The 21,986-nt window shown below is 41.3% G+C and overlaps 1 protein-coding gene across 2 annotated transcripts in view; it reads left to right on the top strand.

The window, feature by feature from the left end:
- Positions 1-21,694, top strand: part of spon1a (spondin 1a) — a 71,482-nt gene extending 49,788 nt beyond the window's left edge. Inside the window, exons 7-16 of one of the 2 annotated variants that reach the window (XM_084349499.1) lie at positions 773-837; positions 8,695-8,896; positions 12,115-12,255; positions 13,282-13,357; positions 13,477-13,659; positions 18,331-18,501; positions 18,595-18,762; positions 19,096-19,260; positions 20,431-20,697; positions 20,790-21,694. In XM_084349499.1, coding sequence (XP_084205625.1) covers positions 773-837; positions 8,695-8,896; positions 12,115-12,255; positions 13,282-13,357; positions 13,477-13,659; positions 18,331-18,501; positions 18,595-18,762; positions 19,096-19,260; positions 20,431-20,697; positions 20,790-20,953 — 1,602 coding nt within the window. In that variant the 3' untranslated portion in view covers positions 20,954-21,694. Of the gene's footprint in view, positions 1-772; positions 838-8,676; positions 8,897-12,114; positions 12,256-13,281; positions 13,358-13,476; positions 13,660-18,330; positions 18,502-18,594; positions 18,763-19,095; positions 19,261-20,430; positions 20,698-20,789 lie in introns of both variants that reach the window. The other variant, XM_084349498.1, reaches the window with a different exon arrangement.
- Positions 21,695-21,986: the final 292 nt, after the last annotated feature.

Genomic DNA, 21,986 nt, shown 5'->3' with positions numbered 1-21,986 from the left:
GTTATTAACATATGATCATTCGTGGACTTTAAGATGGAGAGAATTATCTGTTGTATCTTTATGGCACACTTGCTGCAGAAGTTGAGCGTCATTGTTCTGTCAACTTTAGAGGGTTTTGTGTTATTTTCCCTTCTAGTTGTATGGCTTCAGTGGCCTCCGATGCAAAATCAACACTGTTTTCAAGTTATGCTCAACTGTCTAAAAGACTTATGCAGCCTTCAAACTGAGGCCAACCCTCTTTGTGTTCTGGAAAACATCTGTTCAAGAGTTCGTGGTACGCTCTCTTGTTATTTGAGCTTTAATAATATTCTTTTATCAGCCATAATTTTCTTCGCATAGTTTGTCAGAACAAGTATTTTGAATTTAGTTTTGAGTATTTGAGCAGAAACTACTATTTTATACCACTCCAGACTTGTTTCCTTTGCCTTCACATCATTTTGAAACTTGAAACTTGAAAATGTTGTTGGCCTTCTCTTAAACCTCCTGTTTCCATTTCATTTTTTTCCTCTCAAATTTAAATTAACCTTTGATCTGTCGCACAATGCTTTTTTTTTTCTATGTTGAAGTTGCATTTTTGGCTCTTCTGACCAGACATACCGTCTTCCTCTGCTGACCGTAATTATTTTATAGATTATAGGAGTGTTGAAATGGAAAAAGTCTTTCATTGATCCCTTTTTAATTATTCCCCTGCGAAGCGTGATTGCTCAAGTGTTGGTTATTTCGGGAGACTGAGATTGAAATTTTTTGTGTCCTTTTATCTGTCTCTCTGCAGGGTGATGACGTCCTGACGGTCATCAAAATGAAAGCACAGTGGCCGGCCTGGCAACCACTTAATGTGTAAGTAATATTTCCTGATTATCATAATAGTCACCACACATCTGAGTTTTATCACAAATTATGAATCATTTTCATCATCTTCCCCTTTATTAAAACATATACAGGCACCTTCTAGACAGTGTAAAGTCAATCTGTGGAGACTTGAAACCTACTAAGGTCTAACTCTGTTCTTGTTAAACCCTTATGATTGATTGATAGGGGTATTCTGTGTGGGGATAAACTGTTCATGATACTCAAGACCAAAGGCCTAATAATTAAACATCTGGTGTGGAGTTACCTTGACGGAAGAACAGTCAAGAATTGTATTATGTATGAAATTAATACAATTTTCATCATTGTGTTATGCGAGCAGCTATGTCCAACCTACAATCCCATGTAATATCACACAATTTCACCAGACAGTGCTATAGATATCAGAATAAAATTCAATTTAATCAATTGTTTTTCAATTCAGAGTAGCTTTATTTGCAGGACAATATAAATTTGTGTTGTCTAAGCATTATAAATCACGTAACAAGTAATAAAATAAACCAACAGATCAGCAAATCGTAAAAATACATATTGATAATCATTTAAAAACATCATTATAGTTGTATTCACTCAGATATGTGTGAAATAAGCACAATATCAGTCATCAGGGTTCAGTACCAATTAAATCGGCAAATCAAAAGTTTTTATACCTCAGTCTGTTCCTTTTCTCAGAGGCTGTGGCATGCTGTTACATATTTTGCTGATAATAATAGGCACTTCTTCTCTCCAAATATTATTGGCACTTTTGTGCTTCTGACAGGATGCATGAATATTTTCGAACATTTGGGGTAATATGTTTCCCTTATCGGAGTATATTTTGGACATGAGAGAAGAAAGTCAGTCTTCATTTCTAAGAGGACACAGTTATGGCACAGACTCCGGTCTCTGGGTAGCCAGCATTTTAAAAATGTCTTCCTTTTTCACTCTCAAAGCGCTGAGGCACCCGAGTCTGTTTATTTGTTAGAATTTTCCTATTCTCCTATTCTTCGATTTTTAGGAATTATTTGTTATTTGGCTATGAAATCTCTCTGTTTAGAATTTGAGAGATTTTAAGTTTCTTTCGTTGGACTGGATTGAATAACCAGTCCAGTCTGTGATCATTTTTACAAATAAGTCCTGGAAGTTAAATTATTCTTTAGTACTTTTGAGGTAAAAAAAACATGATGTAACAGTTACATTTCATACATTTCTGCGTGATTATAGACAGAATAGCCTTTAAGTAGTGTGGAGAAAAAGGAGTTGTATAAATGATTCACAGCAGACCAGCAACAGGGGGAGTCTGGGATTACAACAGTCGCAGATTTACTACTAATGTTGAAGTCCCTCTAGCACTTGTCTCACCCCTGCAGTGAATTTCTAATAGGCTGGACTTCAATCATTATTGAGCAACTGTGTCGGGTCTGCAATGGTTCTGTGATATATCTGTGCCTATTTTAATATAACATTTGTGTTTGACATGCTTTGAATTTAAGGTCTTAATAAGTAAGTCACTTATCTGCAGAGGAATGCACTCATTAAAACGTGGGGCGCAGAAAATGTTCAACACATTAAAATACAACTACAGTTTGTAGTGAATGAGCTGTGACACTCTCTACAACTAATAAACCACTTTAGATGATTCTGCAAGTCCGAAGATTTTAAGGCGTCCGAACAAACGGTAAGAAGTTAGCCTCCAAAGTTGCACCCAGAGATTGCTGATCAGTGAAAAACCCAGCTCAAAGGTGTCCTGAAACTGCCGTCTACACCCTGCTCACAGTGTGTGTGTGCTCATTTACTCCCAAATTTATAAAAGCCATTTAATCTCTTATTCATGAGAAAAACAAGGAGCTTGTTGACTATGCTTGCTCAGAAGAACTTCAGTGGTAGAGGCCTCAGTGGTGCGGTGTTGTTTCCTCAACCACAGGGCCTCGGTGAGGGCCAAGTGTTTGGTCTCCAAAGGCACGAACACAGCCAGGAACAGAGGCAGTGATATCCACCAGGGCTAATTAGCTTACTCTGTGCTGTATGGGCAGCCAATTAATTGTTTCACACGGTGATCGTGTGCAGCGCATGCAGGAGGGTGTCAGATCAATTTCAGGGGCTTGTAGCAAGAAAAGGGAAGGACATTTTGTTTCGATGACTACATGGAAGTGTCCTGACCACGTTTTACTGAACCAACTGGAAGATGTACTTAAGTCTTGAAAGAGTCTATAGAGAGCTGATTAGCTTTACATACTGTAGCTGCATAAAAAATGCATAAATGCATATTTATGTCAGCATGTTTCGCGGTTGAGTGTGTGTGTTTGTGTGTTACTGCTCCGGAAATACAGCGTAAATAGGCATGTTTGGGCTTCTCATCTGGTTTTTTTGTATTTATTTCACCTTTTTTAACCAGGAAGTCAACAGTGCATAGCATGAAAATGCACATATGTTTGTGCCTTTTCTTGTACACATGTGTATGTATAAAAGAGGTTAACACAAAAAAGGGCAGTCTTCAGTTAAAGCACCCAACATGCCTTGCTTTTTGACATATGTGAAGGATGAGAGACAGGAAGAGAAATAAAATAGCAGTTATTAAGAATAAAATGCAAAAAACTGGGATTTAAATACACTAGTAATGCTTTTTTTTGGGTCAACCTTGTAGTTAGGAAACGGTTTGTGTACTGCAGCTGCATTATGTAGAGTGAAGTGGCTTTCAATTTCATTTGCCTATAAAGAGAAAAAATGATTGCTGGAACAAAGGGCAAAGCAGCAGAGATGTAGAGTAAGAGCAGAGGTGGGAGATGAGAAAAGAATGAGGCTGAAGAAGTGGCAGCCATTATCACACACATTACAGCAGAGTGTCCACGAGAGTGACTCTCCTGAGACCCAGTACATAATAGTGGAAAAAATAAACTTGAGTACAGTGGGAATTTATACACTAGACAGCTCCTGAAGAGATGTGTCCATATGTTTCTGGGTCACTGGACTTTAATGACTACAGCCCAATAGAACAGAAAAGGACACAGAATTCGATGTCAGCAGTTCAACAATGAAAGTGACAAATTCATAAAACAGCTGAGGTTTTATTTTTTAGTATTTACTTTATTACTTAAATCATCAAGGGAATGTGAAAAAATAACAGGTTTGACGTTATGATGTAAAATTAGCATGCTAACCAGCTAGCTCCAGCCCGTCACGCTCTAAAGCACCTGTGCTAGCAGTGTCAACACAACACATATCTGGTCCCCGAGCTCCCAGTCTGGGCCGCTAGCTGCTAACGGCAGTGAGCAGTTACTCAGATGATATGCTGCTTCATATTTCCTTCGAGTATGAATTCGACATGTGGCCAATTCTAACATATTCCGCCTTTAATACATGTTAATTGCTACAATTCGTTACGTGGAGCACCCTCACCATGACATCACTTCCAGGTAGAAAACTGGCTGTTGATTTCCTTTGCTGATACTATGCTCTTGTAGTTTTTAGTCAGTAATGTTGTCCATCTCATCTTTGTAGGTTCATGCAAATGATCTAAACTTGGTGAGTTCACTGAATAAATGTCACAACTCCTCATGGCTTCCTCACCACATAGGTGACTGACACAGTTACTGTTCTTGTCTATTGTCAAACAAAATCAAAACTTCTGTTTCAGACTGTGGTGGGAACAAGTGATGCTTAGATTATGCTTCTTCAAAGATCCATCCCAACGGATCTACAGTACAGTATGTAAAGAAAGGTTCTAGGCACTGTATCATAGGCAACTGGATGTGTTTCAGTTTGTTGAAGACGTTTCACCTCTCATCTAAGAGGCTCCTTCACTTCTAACTAACTGGAGAGGAGTTGCAGGCTTTTAAACTCTGTGTGGGAGTGTCCCTACAGAGTCATTAAGCACACGTGTGAGCTCTGACTTTCAGAGTCGTTAGGGCCACTTGTGGCCCTAACCGGCTTTCATGTGGGTTGCTAGGGCTATGTGAGCCCAGGTGTGAATGGTTGTTAAGCTGTCTGCGGAGGGAACTCAGTGCTGCATTGTAGGTGGGTGATAAGTAATGTCATAGGCCACCTCCTCTGTTCAAAGACGGTCGTTCCAGTTTGACTGAAGGAAAGAAAGAAGAACGGTGTTTTGGGTAACCACAGGCCAGAGAGGAGCTCATGTGCGCACCTCCAAAACTCTCAACAGCCTGTTTTGCGGATTTGCACTTCAAGGAAGTTGATTAGCTGATTTAGTCCCTGTCAAGAGGTGTGGTCGAAAAGGGAGACACAAACAAACGCGATGTACTGGCGGACTAACTAAAGGAGTTAACAGAGCATTTCATGGTGGCTACTTTGCTGGCCAAGTGGATGTGTTGTCTTTTAATAAGACATTAGGTGAACATGTCACTGTACAATACAGCCAGGCTTATTTTTCAGAAGAATAAAATGACCTTGAACAGACCATGTGAAAAACACCATATATATATATATATATATATATATATAATATATATGAGTGAGAAAATGTAATATGTTGGAGGAGCATCCTTCAAATGCAGGGCAATTTGCTCTCCCAGCCTCAGCTCCCTTCAAGCTGTAATCATTTGGACAGAAAGCATGGTGTGTAATGATGGCTGTCTAAATTGCTCCGTACCTCTGGAGAGGCGGACGATGAAGTATTCTATTTATTTCTTTGTCCACGAAGATGAAGAGGAAGTCAAGATACCGTTTAAGTTATATCGTTTTGGTCCTTACAAAAAACTACCTCCGACTTTCTTTGTTGCACCGTATCCTCCCACTCTCTATAGTCACATTATACATGACACTGTCTTCCTCCTTTAATTTCCCCGCTAAATTTCTCTTCATTATTCCGACCGTATGCCACTTTTCCCACTTTAAACTGGATTAAAATGGTTTCATCCGTGACAGCTGCAGCACCTCCATGACGTTCAGCTGGCTCCTTATTGTCTCCTCACTCCCACTCTCTCTTGTCAGGCATCTTCTTAATAACCACAGGGCTACTTTGGTGTTTCACGGGTTACATCTGATTAGCAGCTAAAATTATTTTTAAAAATAAGCTCGTTGTCAGCGATGTGAAATAAGGAGCTTTTGAAGACGAGACTACAGCTGTTAATGAGCTGCCTTTATTTCTGTCACTCTCAGAACTACTTTTTGGGGTTGTTGGAATGGTTTCTCTCTCTCTCTCTCTCTCTCTCTGTGTGTGTGTGTGTGTGTGTGTGTGTGTGTATAATAGTCAAGCAAGCCTTGTCCCACTTCTGTGCAACCAAGTATTTTTGCATACTTGAAACATACAGTATGAATCGTGATATTGTGGTGCTGATAATTTATTGATGATCAGACTGAGCTTTGAAGCACTGCTTTATGAAACCTGTCTGCAGAACAATAAATGCTTTCGACAAAATATTTCAAATGAGAAATCCTTGTCGGGCCGTTTTATGGATGTTACAGTTTTGTGGCATTTATTTCTGAAGGCAGTGTTTCCCTTCCCTTAACCTTCAATACTTCATGTTGACTAAACTCTCAGAAAACACTGAATTGTATCAAAGCCAGTTTTTCACCAGTGACAGAAAAAAAACAAGATGAAAACCAAACTTGATGAAAAAAATATTCCCATGGTAAATCATCAAAAAATCTATATTATGGGATTAAGAAATTATGGGGGAAAAGTAACAGTTATAAAATACAAATATTTATCTCATGATTGTCACTTTTAGCTTATAATTGCAACTTTTATGTTATGTTTGACTTTTCATCTCATAATTGTAACTTCTGTCTCATAATTTTGACCTTTTAACTCATAATTATGACTTTTTGTCTCATAATATCCACTTTTTAAGTCATAGTTATGACTTTTATCTCATCATTTAGACTTTGTATCTCATAATTTTGACTTTTAATCCAAATCATTTGAACTTTCTATCTCATAATTGTGGCTCATTATCTCATATCTCTTTTTGTCATGGCTAAGTTATCATCATTTCTTTTCTGTAGCTGTCAGAAATGGGCTACGATAGATTTGCCACCTCCACAAGTAAATGTAAGGGAATGAATGCGTAGGGGAATCATTAGGGCCTGATATCCATGTAGCAACACCATAACGCCTACTAACATGCATGCACACATTTGCAAACCAGAAACAGTGTTTTGAGTGATAAAAGCATTTCACTGGGGTTATCTAGGGTGCTTAATCCGTTCCTCATTTGCTCCCGGACTCGCTCCGTCTCTCCTCTCCGTCAGTTACACTTTGCCTTTTTGTAGAGCCCAGGTAGCTGTCTGAGATAAACCTCGGATGTGCAGTACTCACTGAGCAGAGGCCCGGGAGTGTCGAGTCAAGTTGTGTGTTCCCAGGGGATTCGGGCTATTTCACATCCTCAGAGGCCATCATTAGCAGAGTGCGCGAGGGCAAGACTGAGTTGGCTGAAGTCAAATGGATTTATACGGGCATGGTGACAGGTGAAAAGGAATCCCTGGCTAATTGTCAATGCCGTAGCAAGAATCTCCCCACTCCTAATTAATCTTGTATTGGCTGAGAAAATTCTTGTAATTAGTTTAACTGTCAATCACTGGTCAAGACAGATGGCCAGAGGTGTGTGTGTGCGTCTCCGGTGCTGGAACAGAGCAAGTGCGGTGTGGAGATAAATGTGGTCTGGCAATGCAAGTCTGGAATATGTCAAATAAATAGATGCCAGTCTCTATGATTTGTAGGCACTACGAGTGCAGAGTGTGGAGTTTAACACTTCCAGACGAGCTTCACATCCATTTCACAATGTTCCTTTGTTTCTTTCTGTTTTCATTTTCAAAAGCTGCAACAACTAGAGCTTCCTTGCATTTCTGACATAGGTTCACTGTCTGAGCCTCATGTAGCTGTTGAATGCTAACAAAACTATTAGTCTTTGTTTCAACGATAAGATGTGCGAAGCCTGAAGATCGGTATCAGGGCCAATGCAAGAATATCTGATTGATTGATCAGTGTTGGCTACAAACATGATTAAATGCTCATCCTTTTACTCTGTATGCAACTGTATTTTGTGCACCTCAGCCTGCAATTGTTGCAGCGCTGCCCTACTTTATAACATCAAAAATCAGAATATCAAATACTCTGAAAATCAAAGTGTGTTTGTGAATAATTATTGAGGTGCACCAGCAACTCTGAGTTCTGACAAATACTGTATGTGTTCTCTGAGCTTTGACTTTAACAAACGTGTTTCAGGAATTTCACAAGTTGTTTCATATCATGTCAATGATTTGTGTTAATGAACTTAATCATGTTGAACCATGACCTAAAGGATGGCCTGACGGGCGATTGAGGAACATTTTTGCTGATCCGTTTTCTAAGTCTGATCTAAATTCTTTTGTCTCCTGTGTTTATGACTTGAAAACTGGTGGGAAAAAGGGTTTACAAGGGTAATCTTTTCAACTTCCTTTTTTTTTTTTCCATCTGTGAGAACAGGTGAAAAAAAAAATCAGGAGAAAAAAGAAATCCACGTGTGAAACCAAGTGGAAAAAAAGGTTGTCAGGAGAAAAAAAAGAACCTTTTTTTATTATTCTGCCAAAACTGTCACACATTTAGTTTTCTTTTCACTAAGTTTCACACATGAAAACATTTTTTTTTCTAAAGAACTTAGAAAGATTATCCTGGTGAAAAAAATTGGAAAGAAACACATTGGAAAGAAAACAACTTAGCTTAGACTCACAAGAGAAAAAAAAAAATCCTCATTTGTCCCTCGGGGCTTCCGTACTTATCATCTACTGCTGTGTATGCATTTATTGTAACTATGTAGAAATGTGTTTAAGGATTCGACCTTACCACATCCCTTACTCACATTTCCAAACTGCTTTGATCCACTCACTCCTCAGTCTCACCCTCCTCCGCAGGCGGGCTGCCCCCTCAGCTGAGTTCTCAGTGGACCGGACCCGCCACATCATGTCCTTCCTGACCATGCTGGGGCCCAGTCCGGACTGGAATGTGGGTCTGTCTGCTGAGGACTTGTGTACAAAGGAGTGTGGTTGGGCCCAGAAAGTAGTCCAGGACCTGATCCCATGGGATGCAGGCACGGACAGTGGGGTTACGTACGAGGTCAGTAAACTCCTGTCGTTGAAAAAGTAATCCTGATTCATAATAATCACAATTATTGAAATGTAGCTTTTACACCTGATAAATATTTAGTGGAACAGCCTTTAAAAATGTTATTAAAAACTTGGAGGGAGACTGAATCATCTCTTACTATAATCATGCAACAAAAGCAGCGGTGTCCCTCTGAATGTGTGTGACTCATCTCAGGTTACAATCTGCAGCCCCACAGCGATCACAGCCTTTTACAAACTGTTATTCTCTCCGCCTTTTACCCGCTGATAACCTTCCTCCTCACTTTCATCCCCAGCTGAGTCCGTCCTTCCCACTCACATTTTGACCTTGTCATTATACCAGCCTCTTCTTCTTCGTCTGCCCCTCTGCTCGCAGTCGCAATCACTCCCTCTTTCACCTCTTCACATACTGCCAGTGTGCAACAATTCAAGTGTCATCGCTCGCCAATTCTCCTTTAACGTCTCCCCCCCCGCCCGCCCTCACCCTGAGGTGCTGTCCGCTGCGTGTTGCGTGTCTCCAGTCGGCTCTAACAGATTAGGCTGTCGATGATGACATGTGTGAAACCTTTGGCTGATCCCTCGTAGCGCGCAGATGAACCCGCTGAACCGCGCTCTCTTGCTTGTTTTGGCCGGCCTCTGCAATAATTTCGCTCTTCATAGTCCTCTTTCTTTTTTTCGATCTTGTGCTTCAGCTTGCCTCCTGTGCATTATCCTTTGGACAGCTCCATAAGACTTGACAACACAAAATCTGCAAAAACTGTGAAATGAAGTGGCAGAATTCAAATCGTGTACAGCAGGGGTTTTTAAACTATGAGATGTGGCAGAAGGCACAGATTCTTTATGGGATGTAAGGGCTTTCTTAAAACAACAGGAAGTTAGTAATCATTGGTTGACCCGTCGATTCGACCCACTTATCAACGCGGCCAGCTGATGGAGCTGCAGCAGTGGCCATGACACACAGCTTATGAAGGCAATAAGCTACTTTAACAGCCTGGGCATCTAAGGCCCTGTTCACATTTGGTATCGCCACACGTCCTAATTGATCCAATCACAAGTGGACAGGTCTAAATACAGGTGCAAACACCCCTAAGATGCATCAAGGACACATTTGAGATCCAACCTCTGAGACTACATTCAGCGGGGGTCTGGGCCACATGTGACCACATTGTTTTAGCAGTTTGTATGCACATGTGTCCTGGGCCGCTACTCAACTGACAACACGAAGAAGCCACAACAACAGGCAGAGTGGTATAAATGCTGTCAGATTTCAATGTGGTTCACTGTAATGCAAAATACATGTTTTAGCTCCCCCTGTGCAGAAGATTTCACGAGTTGTTGCATGAGGAGAAACTGAAACTTTGTGAAACAACTAAGCCAAATTCTAAACCATCGGTCCCTTTGTGTAGATTCAGCATTAAATACAATACATTAAGATGTTTCCATACTTGTAAAAAGGTACATTTTGTGACTTGTGTGAGCAGAAACTCTGTCTACAACTCATCCTTAACTATTTGGGCCTACTTGTTAATTCGGTACATGTAAAAAACATTGTATTCCTTTGTTCCAGTGATGTAGGTGTATATTTCCATTTCAATCAGGAGAGACTAGTGAATGTAGTAAAGACAATATTTATTACAGCAGATGAGGTGAGATAATGAGTCAGAAGTCTTTGGCGCTTAGACTCTGCAGGGAGATTTCATGATCGTAGGGCGTCTGCTCTGAGCAGCAGCAGCAAGAAGGATCCCCCCCGTGGTGCCCAGACACTGGTGGTGGTGGCTGATGACTCTTCTGAGACATATGGGCTGATTGAAATGATGAAGCTGATGAAGCTGCGAAGGCTGGGCAGTGATGGGGAGGCGGAAGGCGCACGCAAGACAGCAGCATGAATGAACAAGAGGCAGGAGACAACTGTATTTAAAACGACAGCAGCAAGATGATCGGCTAACAGCGAAGGTGTGTCGCTGTGCTATTGGATGGATGTGCACGGCAGATGTGAGCAGCTGATATCAATTGACAGCCCCAGATGATGACAGGCAATTTGAGTGAGCATGAGTGAGAAGAGTGAATGAAAGGATGGTATGAGGATTAAACTAACGACTGAGCGTGCAGAAGGGTAGCCTTCCTGTCTGAACTTTCGCAGGAGCTTCATGTAGAGTGGGGAAGCGAGATCCGATCGCATGAGCCACTCAAGACGCCTAATGCCAGGTGTGAGTTGATGTCATGTTTTTAGGTTTCCTTATCCAGTGATAGTTGTGTGTAACACCTGGTATACAGTATACACTTTTCTTTATCTCTTATTGTTCTAAATTCATCATACTTAATGAAGTTTTCGGTAGTTGCTCGAGTCAAGCAATCATTGGGTTGTGTCCACGTGGTTGGATGCACCTACTGTAAGTCACTTTAGATAACAGCATCTGCTAAACAAGCATCATGTAAACTGAAGAGACTCCCACAAGTTGTGTGCTTGTTCCTGCATCGACATCTAAAACATGTGGGTGTGAAATATCCACAAAATAAAAGTTTTGCATATTTCTGTTTAAATGACAACCTTCACAAACGGTGCCGTCCGTACAGATCACACAAGTATCATGTTCGAGCTTCTCAGAGAGATCAATGAAAGAAACCCTCTATCCAAAAATACACGGCGCAGCGGAGGAACAGAGGCTATTCTGGTGGGACTTTGGCTCTCGGTTTGTTAAAGGCGCAGGACTGTAACAGAATAATGAGATCCGTCCTTTGTGCTATTACTTTTACTGTGTCTTCTAATTAGTGGCCACTCATTACCCTTCTCCCTATCTCACAGTCTCTCTCTCACACTAACAAAAAAACACTTGCGCTATTTCCCTGTGTTTTTTATGGGTGGCCTCAGCGGGGGGGTGAAGGATGAGCTGGTCTTCAGCCTCCAGACAGCCTCTGGCGGGGATGCTTCTATCGACCCCACGCTGGCAGACCTTTTACTGTTGACTAATAAGAGCATCTCCCATATAAACTACAGCACTCCTCCACAGCTGCACTCCAGCTCTGTGATCTGTCCTCTGCGTGACTTGTGCTGCGTGTGACTTTGACTGACTTTGCGCTCATTGTACTTGCACAACAGTATTTTTCAAGCAAATCCTGACAGTGTGTTATTTTTGAAATCCCAAAGATCCACAGCTTTGCTTTTTTTTCTCTCTCTCTCTCTCTTTTTGTCTTTCTGTGTCCTTCTTTTAGTCTCCCAACAAGCCCTCTACGCCCCCGGAAAAGATCCGTCCCCTGACCAGTCTGGATCATCCACAGAGCCCTTTCTATGACCCTGAGGGGGGCGCCATCACTCCCGTGGCGAGGGTGATGGTGGAGCGCATTGCCAGGAAGGTCTGTTTTTACAGCTCTTGCTACATTCTTGGTAGCTTTTCAAGGATAATGATCATAATGCAGGCATTTGCATAAAGCATCACAGCAAGCAAAAAAAAAAGGTCCTTGTTTGGGTTGTTTTGATCTGTTGGTGTGATTACACAGCCTCTGAAAAGATCCTTATGTTCTTCCAGCTCAGCTCCGCACCTTCTCTTCACACCTACACTTAGTTCTCTCAAAGTATATACGTGCACTACTTGACGTAAAAATTGATACTGGCATCTCTTAATATCTGTAATCATTGTGAGGTATAAAAGCTTCAAAAGTAGAGATGTAGAAGAAGGGAGAGAGACATTTCCTTTTTGGTGCTCAGCAGGTATAATGATAAGTTCAGTCCTGTACTTCCTGTATGTGCGGTGTGCTGGGTGGGAGTAGTGTTTCACAAAGTGAGAAAAAATCCCTGGGACACCTTTCAACAAGTCCGCTGCTTTCCAAATTGAACAAAAACGAAATGGAAGCTCTCCGAAATCTGATTTATGTCGGTTGTTAGTAGTGGTACAGTAGTAAGTGATGAGCAAGTAAACACGCTTTATATCCAGAATAATAAATTACATAATAACTCAATTGTGTTGTGATGCAACTCCAAAAAGAACTTGAAAAAGCATTGAAAAAGTCAAAGCTTTTATGCCGGCAGGTACTAAAATTCACTCTCTATAAAATACAGCTTTCCTCTTATTATACTTTGATGGGTGGTGAAACACTCTCTGGGAACTCTGGCTGCCAACCAGAAAGGGATAAAAGGTTAGCAGTCCTTCAGTGGCATCTAGAGGCAGCTGTGGGGATTTTGTTATTGCTTTATTCATTTGCCAGAACCCATTTTTCATCATTTACTTATACAAACAACACACACATGCACTCGGTTTACACTTGCTGAATGAATGTACATTCATTCTGGATACTACAGTGAGGAGAATGTGTTAAGAGAGCTGAGCAACAGAGCCCTTACAGAGTGCGTCTCAACACCGCTGTGTGTCTGTGCGTCCACAGGGGGAACAGTGCAACATCGTGCCAGACAATGTGGATGACATTGTAGCGGATATCGCCCAGGAGGAGAAAGAGGAAGGTCTGGACCCTGCTCTCATTTCTCTCTCTCTCTCTCTCACACACACAAGATTAAAAGCATAGTAAACAGTTGTAGGCTGTATATCGTATCTACAGTATACTCCACTCTCCATCTTGCAGATGATACTCCTGAGACCTGCATCTACTCCAACTGGTCTCCATGGTCAGCCTGCAGCTCGGCCACTTGTGAGAAGGGCAAGCGGATGAGGCAGAGGATGCTGAAGGCCCAGTTGGACCTCAGTGTGCCCTGCCCGCACACCCAGGACTTTGAGCCCTGCATGGGGCCTGGATGCAGCGATGAGGGTGAGTGTCTTTTCGAAAGACTGGAGGTTACTGTGAATGCAAGGAAAACAAACAAGTCCGTGATGACATAAAAAAAAAAACACTTCTGAAATAATTCTTCAACGCGGTTTAACGTCTTTTTTAGAAATTTTAGGGTTATTGCTTCCATTAATGTTTTGACACTCTTAAGAAGCGAGTGCATGTTTATAAAACGGTCTTTATTGCTGTAGGCCATCGCTAATGCCCAAAGTACAGCAGCAATTAAGAGCGAGCAGAGGCAACAAGAGCACTTTGTTTATAAGGCAGGCTTTTAAATTTTACAGTAAGTCAAGGTAAATTGCATGAGGTCATCAAATTTATTTTGTAAGAGTAATTCACCCAAGAAACAAGGTCTGCTGTTCTGTTTTTCTGCTGGTTCATGGTGAAGGAAATTGGTAAAGGGTCAAACAGCCATTTTAAGCAGGTTTACCAGTGTTTAAAAAACCCGCATATACACACACATTTTGGTGTAAAAGTGGTGTATATGTCTTTTTATCTCCCTACAATCATTTCTACCCTGGATGCAGCAGGTTGGGTGAAGATCAGACAGTCTGTCACTCCTTGTTTTCAACTGTTTGGTTTAATTGAATGACTTGTGAAACATAAAGACTTTGATGACCCTATTTTCTTCTAAAGAAAGGAAGCGTGCATGTACTTATGGACAAGAGGCTTGTGACAGCACAGGATGTAAACATTAATTGCATCCCACTTTAATAGCTGTAACGTTAGCTAGGTTAGCCTCTTGGACATGAGAGACTAGCTCTTACATGAAACTGCTCACAATAAGGTCTCTGGATTATCTCGTAAAGATTTTTTTGTAGTAAACTCTCGGTCCCTTTAAGATGAATCCACTGGTTGGAGTTGCCTGTTAGTGAAGCGAGCCGTTCATTGCTTTTTAAATGGCAGAGAGATTGCTCTTTTAGAAGGTCATTATTTGTGCTTTGTTTCACACTTATTGCAGAAATATTAAGGCCCCACTTACACTAATATGGCAACGTTTATTTATATAGCAGCTTTTATAACTAAGTCACAAAGTGCTTTATCGGGCAAAAAAGATCAAAACACTTCAGCGCTGCAGTTGAATAAAATCTGGCAAATTAAAGTGCAGAAAATACTACAAGAGGCAAAATAGGCAGCGAAATAAACAATATAAAACCGTTTGAGTCAGCCAGAAATCACATTGGCCATAGATCCAGCCTCACAGATTATTCCAATTAAATGTGCTGAGATATTAACTCCTGCTTCCTCCTGTTTGTGCCCATAACACACGCACACTGGCATCTTTCTTCAGTGTAGCCTGGCTGGCTGCCTACACATATTAAATGGGACCAGAATAACATCTTGGAGAGACTACGTATAGGAAGGGCAATAATTTCTACATGGTTCATTAAGTGTGGAAAACGAAGCTGAAAGTTGGCATTTTAACCTCACAGTCACTGTTTCACTTCAAATCCAGCGAACTGGAGCACAGGGCCAATACAGCAAAACAAATGTCACAGTGTTAATATTTACCTTCTGCCACTTTATCTCCAGACCCAAGCTCATCTGCTACTGGATCCCAGAATTATGAGATTCAAATCAGTCATTGCTGGCTTTTATTAGTCATTTTGTCCCATGTCCCATTTATCCATTTAGTTATTTTTGACATTTTTAAATTCCTATTCTTATATAACTTTTCATAGCAGAGACGGTCCGCTGGAGAATGTGGTGACGGTTAGAGCACATTATAACTATTATATGATATCCATCAAAAGTGTTTATCTTGTCAATGTGTACTTTCTGCACAGATGCAGACATGAGGTGTGTGTAATGTGCACAACATGGTTTACTGTGAGATTTGAAAGATGTCTCTCTGCTGTCTTTTTCTGATTTATTAATAATAGATTCAAAAGCATAGTTTGCCTCAAGAAACTTAATCATTATCTATTTTATGGCTCACTGTGCTTGAACCTAAAAATTTTCCCTTTGGACCCCCGGGTCTTCATAAAGTGATGAACTACTGAGCCACGGCTATTGTTTAGATAAGCTGGTTCATGCATTACTAGTTCATCTTTCATCCCTGCATATGTTGAGTCTGATGCCACCATGTCATTAAAAACTTTTGTGAAAAGAGAAATAGTTTTCACCTGTATCCTCGGCTAAACTGGAATATAAACTTCGGATTATTCTTGCCAGTGGAACTACAAACAAAGAAATGAAGCAACATGATCCCCCACATCTAGGACTTCCTCTCCTTCCTGATGGTTTGACAAGGAATGGCTACAAATTTATGTTGACATGAGAGAAAATCTTTTGTTCTGTGCGGCCTAAATAGACAGCAATAGTGCCTTCTTGTGGCCGTCACTGTGTGTTGTTTTAATGACTTTATATTATTCTAAATTTTATAATATAAGCATTATACTCAGGGGAGAACTTTTTATAGAAGAGATGCAGCTCGGAGCGATTCACACCGAGAGAAAATAACAATTAGAGAGAGATCGTAGATGACTATAACAGCCCGTATGCCACAAAGGAACGGTTGATTAACTTTTAATTTAGCAGAAATAATTTATAATGAAGGCAGGAGAGTGTCAGTGTTGTTGCATGGTGAGGGTTTTTTTTTTTGGCAGTCAAGTCTGACTTTCTGTCCTTGGATCCTGAGGGAGACTGTTCCCAGAGGCAGCATCACTGTAGGGCTTTTATGCCTCTCACTGTTTGGGTGCAGTGAGCAGTAGAGAGAAAGATCTGATGGCTCTATCTGGGACTTATAGCATATGTATAAGCCTTATACTCGGGGGCACGTCGGTGAATAGATTTATAGACAAGTAAGACGATCTATCCTCAGACTAACTGGAAGACAGTGCAGGGACTCCTGTCTTTGGTCCAGTTACACTGCCAGCAGCATTTTATACGAACTGTGATGGACTTTTAGACATTTTGCAGACACCTGACATTTATGCACTGCAGTAATCTAACCTACAAGCTTCCTCCGTATCTCGGGTAGAAGTGGCCGTTTTTTAATGTTCAGAAACGACTGTATGCTGATTTAGTTACATTCTTTATGTGCAACTAGAAAGTTCAGACCCACATTACACACATTTAGCTAACAGCCTGTTCTTTCCTGCAATGTAATTTAACTGACATATTGAAGTTAGGCAGTGGTGGGAGAAGTATCCAGTTCCTTCACTTGACCACGCTCTGGAAAAACTGCACTACAAGTAATAGTCCTGCATTTACTTAAGTAAAAGTATGTAAATATGATTTGCATAATGCACTTTAAGCATACAATTAAAAGTACAAAAAAAATGCCTCTGTCATCATTTTACTGTTATATATGATGTTAGGATAGCTGCATTCATTTGCTTATGTTGCATTTTACTGCTGTAGATTTGGAGATACATGGTTTTTACTGGACATGAAGGGTCCAAAGTAACTAAACCTAGTAAAAAGCACAATAATGGTTCGTTTTCACGGCAGACATCAAAGCAGGAAAAGCCCATCTGTTACCAATAACATTAACAATGGCTTTATTCCACTAAGTGTCTCAGTAAGCTATGTCGCCGAGCATGCACAATATCAGAGCCCTGGAAGTAGCTCACCTGAATAGAATACAGCCATCACTGATGTTATGAGTTTCACCTGTGCGTTTCCTGCTCTGACAAATCAAAATGTCTGCCGTGAAAAGGGTATATTGCCTCTGAAATGCTGTACAATACAAGAACTTAAATTTGTACTTCATTACAGTACTTGAGTAAATTTAAATTCCAGCACTGGTTGATCACAAGGGCAAAAACTAGAACCCATGTGCCTCACTTCAGCTACCAGTGACTTGTTGAGCAGAACTTCATGAGTGTAATTGTTATAGTTACACAAAAAAGGGACTCAAAGGCGACACACACACACACACAGAAGCAGGAAGGTAAAGAAGAAAGAGTGAGCTTTAATGGTAAGCTTAAATGAAAGCTCCAAACTCAAAAAAATCCAAAAATGTGAGTCACAAAAGGGCTGGCAACGAATAGAATCCAGTAAACCAAACACTAATGCAACAACAGAGGAAAAACCATAAAGCCATGGGGAAGAAATCCGAGACACAGGGAGCAGAGGAACTCACAAAGAGTAAGAGAACAACAGAGGCTTAAATAGACGGGGACTAATCAGCAAATGAAACACAGGTGAACAGGAAACCAAAGGCCAAACCAAAAACTCAAACCATGACATTAATGCTATGAAACTTCGACAACACTACAGAGCAGCTTCACCAAGTTCAACCCCGCAAGAAACCATGAAAGTTTTTGTTTTTGCTTTACACTGATGATTATCAAAAACAGGAATATTAACACACAGATCCACTTAACAACCCCCAAAATGACGAAACAAGCTGTGTGTTGTGTGTGTACCAAAGGAGCAGATAGACAGAGAGACAACTAAAAGATGCAACAAGCTTTTGAACATTACGTGTAATAATTAAACTCATGACTGTCAATCACACATGAAACGAGACGTTCAGGTGCAGCAGTTTTCTCTCTAGTTGTGTTGTTCTTCTTCCAGACAACTGATGTCTGCTTAGCTATAAATTCACATCATTTTGAGTTTAACATATTCTGTCAGTGAGCAAAATCCCGGACCTCTCTTCAGGCTTTCTGACTTCACCTTCTTCGTCCTCTGACTCTTCAGATGCCTCCACCTGTATGCTGTCAGAGTGGATCACCTGGTCTCCGTGTAGTGTGTCCTGCGGGATGGGCTCACGGTCCCGGGAGCGTTACGTGAAGCAGTTCCCTGATGACGGCTCGGTCTGCACCCTGCCCACAGAGGAGACTGAAAACTGTGTGGTCAACGAGGAATGCTGTGAGCTTTCCCTCCTCCTTTTAAGTCATGTTATGGATTTAATGTAAGCGGCATCGTGGTTTATCGTGTCTTGTCTTTCCCTCTTGCCCTTAGCTCCCAGCAGTTGCCTGGTTACAGAGTGGGGGGAATGGGATGTCTGCAGTGCCACTTGTGGTCTTGGCATGAAGCGGAGAGAGCGTTTGGTGAAGATGCCTCCTACAGATGGCTCCATTTGTGGGGCAGAGGTGCTAGAAGTGGAGAAGTGCATGATGCCAGAATGCCGTGAGTTGCTGCGTTTTCAGGACCACAACTTTCCCGACACCTCCCACACTTCAAATCTGGAGAAAAAATGTCTCATTAAACTGCAGGGCACAAGGGGCTGGTTACCCAACTGTAGATCCATGGAAGTAGCACTGATGGGACAATACATTAGTATTTTGTTTTTAAAAAGCACTAATTAAAACAGAAACTGAATACGCTGATATGAAACAAACTGCCAGCTGCAACTCTTCCTATTTCTTTTCTTTTAAAAAAGTGATTTGATCAGCTGCAGTGAAAATATGTCCTGCATGTTAACTCTGGATGCGTGTGTTACTGTGTGACTGTTCTGTGTAGATACAATCCCCTGCATGCTGACTCCGTGGTCTGACTGGAGTGACTGCAGCGTGACCTGCGGGAAGGGTCTGAGGACACGACAGCGCAAGCTCACGTCCCCCGTGGAGCTGGGAGACTGCACAGAGGAGTTAGAACAGGTGGAGAAGTGCATGCTGCCAGAGTGTCGTAAGTAATAAACATCTCTGTTTACACACCCACATGCTGTATATATATGTGTATATGTATATGTGTAATTTATGTAAATGCAATGATAATCCTTTGTTATGCAACCTGGTGCTTTAATGCAGCTACATACATTACAGATGTAAGTTACTTCACAGCACAGAGAATAGGAGTATTTCTGTGTACCTGTTTTCAGATTTACAGTAATTAAGGGCTTGCTGGTCTATATGAGTGGTAACGGATTCCTGTCAAATGCATGAAATAGCCTGACAGACAGGAAATGCTCCAAATGAAATGTCCTATCCTAATATTTGAAGGGATTATAAATAAATACCTTTGAAATAAGTGACATTAGTTAGTCAGTAAGTCAGAGCTGTAAGACCGCAGTGAAATAGACCACATTCACACAGCAGCCATTTTCCTCTGACATCACACTCCGGGTGGGAGAGATTATTGCAATATTTCAAGGTAACACAACAAATTTGATAACCAGATTTGTTTTACCTTGAAATATGGCCCGATATCCCTCCAGATTTGTACTATCCATCATCTTTTTAGTTGCTAATCAACCAGTGAAATGACAACAGTTTGTCAGATTCACCACGTGTATACGACGTGCAACCTAGAAAACATCAGCGTAACATTATCCTAACATTTGAGCTTCCCACCCTACGATGAGCCGCGTAGTTATAAAAAGAAGAATTACACTCTTTAGACAGAAATCTGTCGCATCCTTAACCCACTATCTTGATATAAATGATAACTTGACTTCACCAAGAAGCGAGAAAAGCTGTTGCCAGAGTGAGAAACTTTCAGGAGAAACACAATTTCTCATGATTTGTGTCCCCCATAAGGATTGTAATTTATGTATAAATCCATGTTGTTGTTTTTAGGACTTTGAGTTGTTAATACTATGTTTTATTCATGTCAGGGCTTATTAGTTTACGGCAGTTGTGAGGATGCTACATCATACGCATGTGGTTATGAGAAAACAAATCACACCCTCTGGCAAACCAGAAAACTATTCTCCGCGGTGCCGCTGTATAATTTAAGATAAGACACAGTACATTCCCTGGACGTGGATTCGTATATAATCCATGACCCACAGTTGCCCCTCTCTCTGTCACAACTGCCTCTAAACCCCTTTCTCTCTGTTCAATTGTGTCTCTTCAGCCATAGACTGTGTCATGTCTGAGTGGACTGAATGGTCAGAGTGCAATAAGTCCTGTGGGAAGGGTCACACGATCCGGACGCGCATGGTGAAGCTGGAGCCTCAGTTTGGAGGCGACCCCTGCACTGAAACCATCCAGAGGAAGAAGTGTAAGATCAGGAAGTGCAACCGAGGACAGGCCAACAGCGACGAGAAGAAACGACGCAAGGAGCAGCGCGAAAAGAGGAGGAGCAAAACGAGCAGAGCCGACGTCACCTCCGAGCATCCAGGTCGGCCCTCGCCCTCGTCGCATTCAGAATTACATCACCGACATTGTAATGACCGTCTCTCTCATCCCTCTTTCTTGATTTCTGTCTTTTAGGGTGTAAAATGAGACCGTGGTCGAGTTGGACGGACTGTACCAAGCTGTGCGGCGGAGGTATTCAAGAGCGGCTCATGACAGTGAAGCAGAGGTTTAAGACTGCCCAGCTGTCCAGCTGCAAGGACAGGAAGGAGATCAGGGCATGTAACGTGCAACCCTGCTAGGAAGGAGTCGGGGGACTGGGGGTTGGTGCGTAAGGGAGGGAGGGGATGACAGCGGGGCTGGGGACAGGACAGGGCATGGCACACTGTTGCACAATGATCCAATGCACTCCGTTTATGGCTGAAGCAGCACACACTTGAATCTGCGTCGGTTAAATCCAGAGCTCAGGTCAGTTACGCTGAAGATCTCACTGGAAAACTCTGGATTTAAACCCGGCCGATTCTTCTGTGCTCTCCAACTAGCTCTGATACACGTACGGCTCTTTTGCAAGGTTACTGTAAACTTGTTGTGGTATAATATATCTTGAAAAATATAATTATGAACTATAAATTGATTTAATAATAAAATAAAGAACTGTTATATCTTGTGGTATCCTTCAGTAGTACAGTATATTCCAGACTTTTAAAGCACAGGTGCCCAGCCATTCCAGTGTTTTATATGCCTTCAATCGTTCAGTTGTTTCTAGGACACAAAATGCCCAGTTGACTTTTTACCCAGCTATATTGTTGTACATGTAGATGCACCACGATTGAGATCTCTATGATTTTGAGCATTACTAGAAGATTTTGTTATTTTTTTGCTGTGGAATTTTTTGATAAGAATGTGTCCCAAGATTCTTACCAAAGTCTTGTGTAGATGTTTTCTAGAGCTCCTCCCCTCCTTTTCTTTATCTCTGTTCCTCTAACATATTAATATTTTGGAATAATATCACCTTTACAATAAAAGTAAACGTGACAACTTGTCACCGGGGTCTGTCTTTTTATTTGGTGTACACTTCTGCTGCCACTAGATGGCGATAACTTGCTGAAAAACCTTTGCCTTGACTGGTCATTACTGAGGCCGCTTGTTCCAATGACATGCTGTACCCACCTTAACCCCTTTTCTGTACATCCATGGCCACAAGGGGGCAGTGTGCTGGAAATCCAAATCAAAAATGACAGATACAGGCATTTCAATCATTTAAGTATTGTAATTTGGTATACAAGTAATATTTGAAACCTGCCTGAAACTGAAAATATGCAGCACTTTATAATT

The sequence above is a fragment of the Pagrus pagrus genome (genome assembly GCF_965226575.1).
Source record: "Pagrus pagrus genome assembly, chromosome: 1".
NCBI classification, from domain to species: domain Eukaryota; kingdom Metazoa; phylum Chordata; class Actinopteri; order Spariformes; family Sparidae; genus Pagrus; species Pagrus pagrus.
The sequence above is the reverse complement of the archived record's forward strand: the minus strand, read 5'-3'. Positions and strand labels throughout refer to the sequence as shown.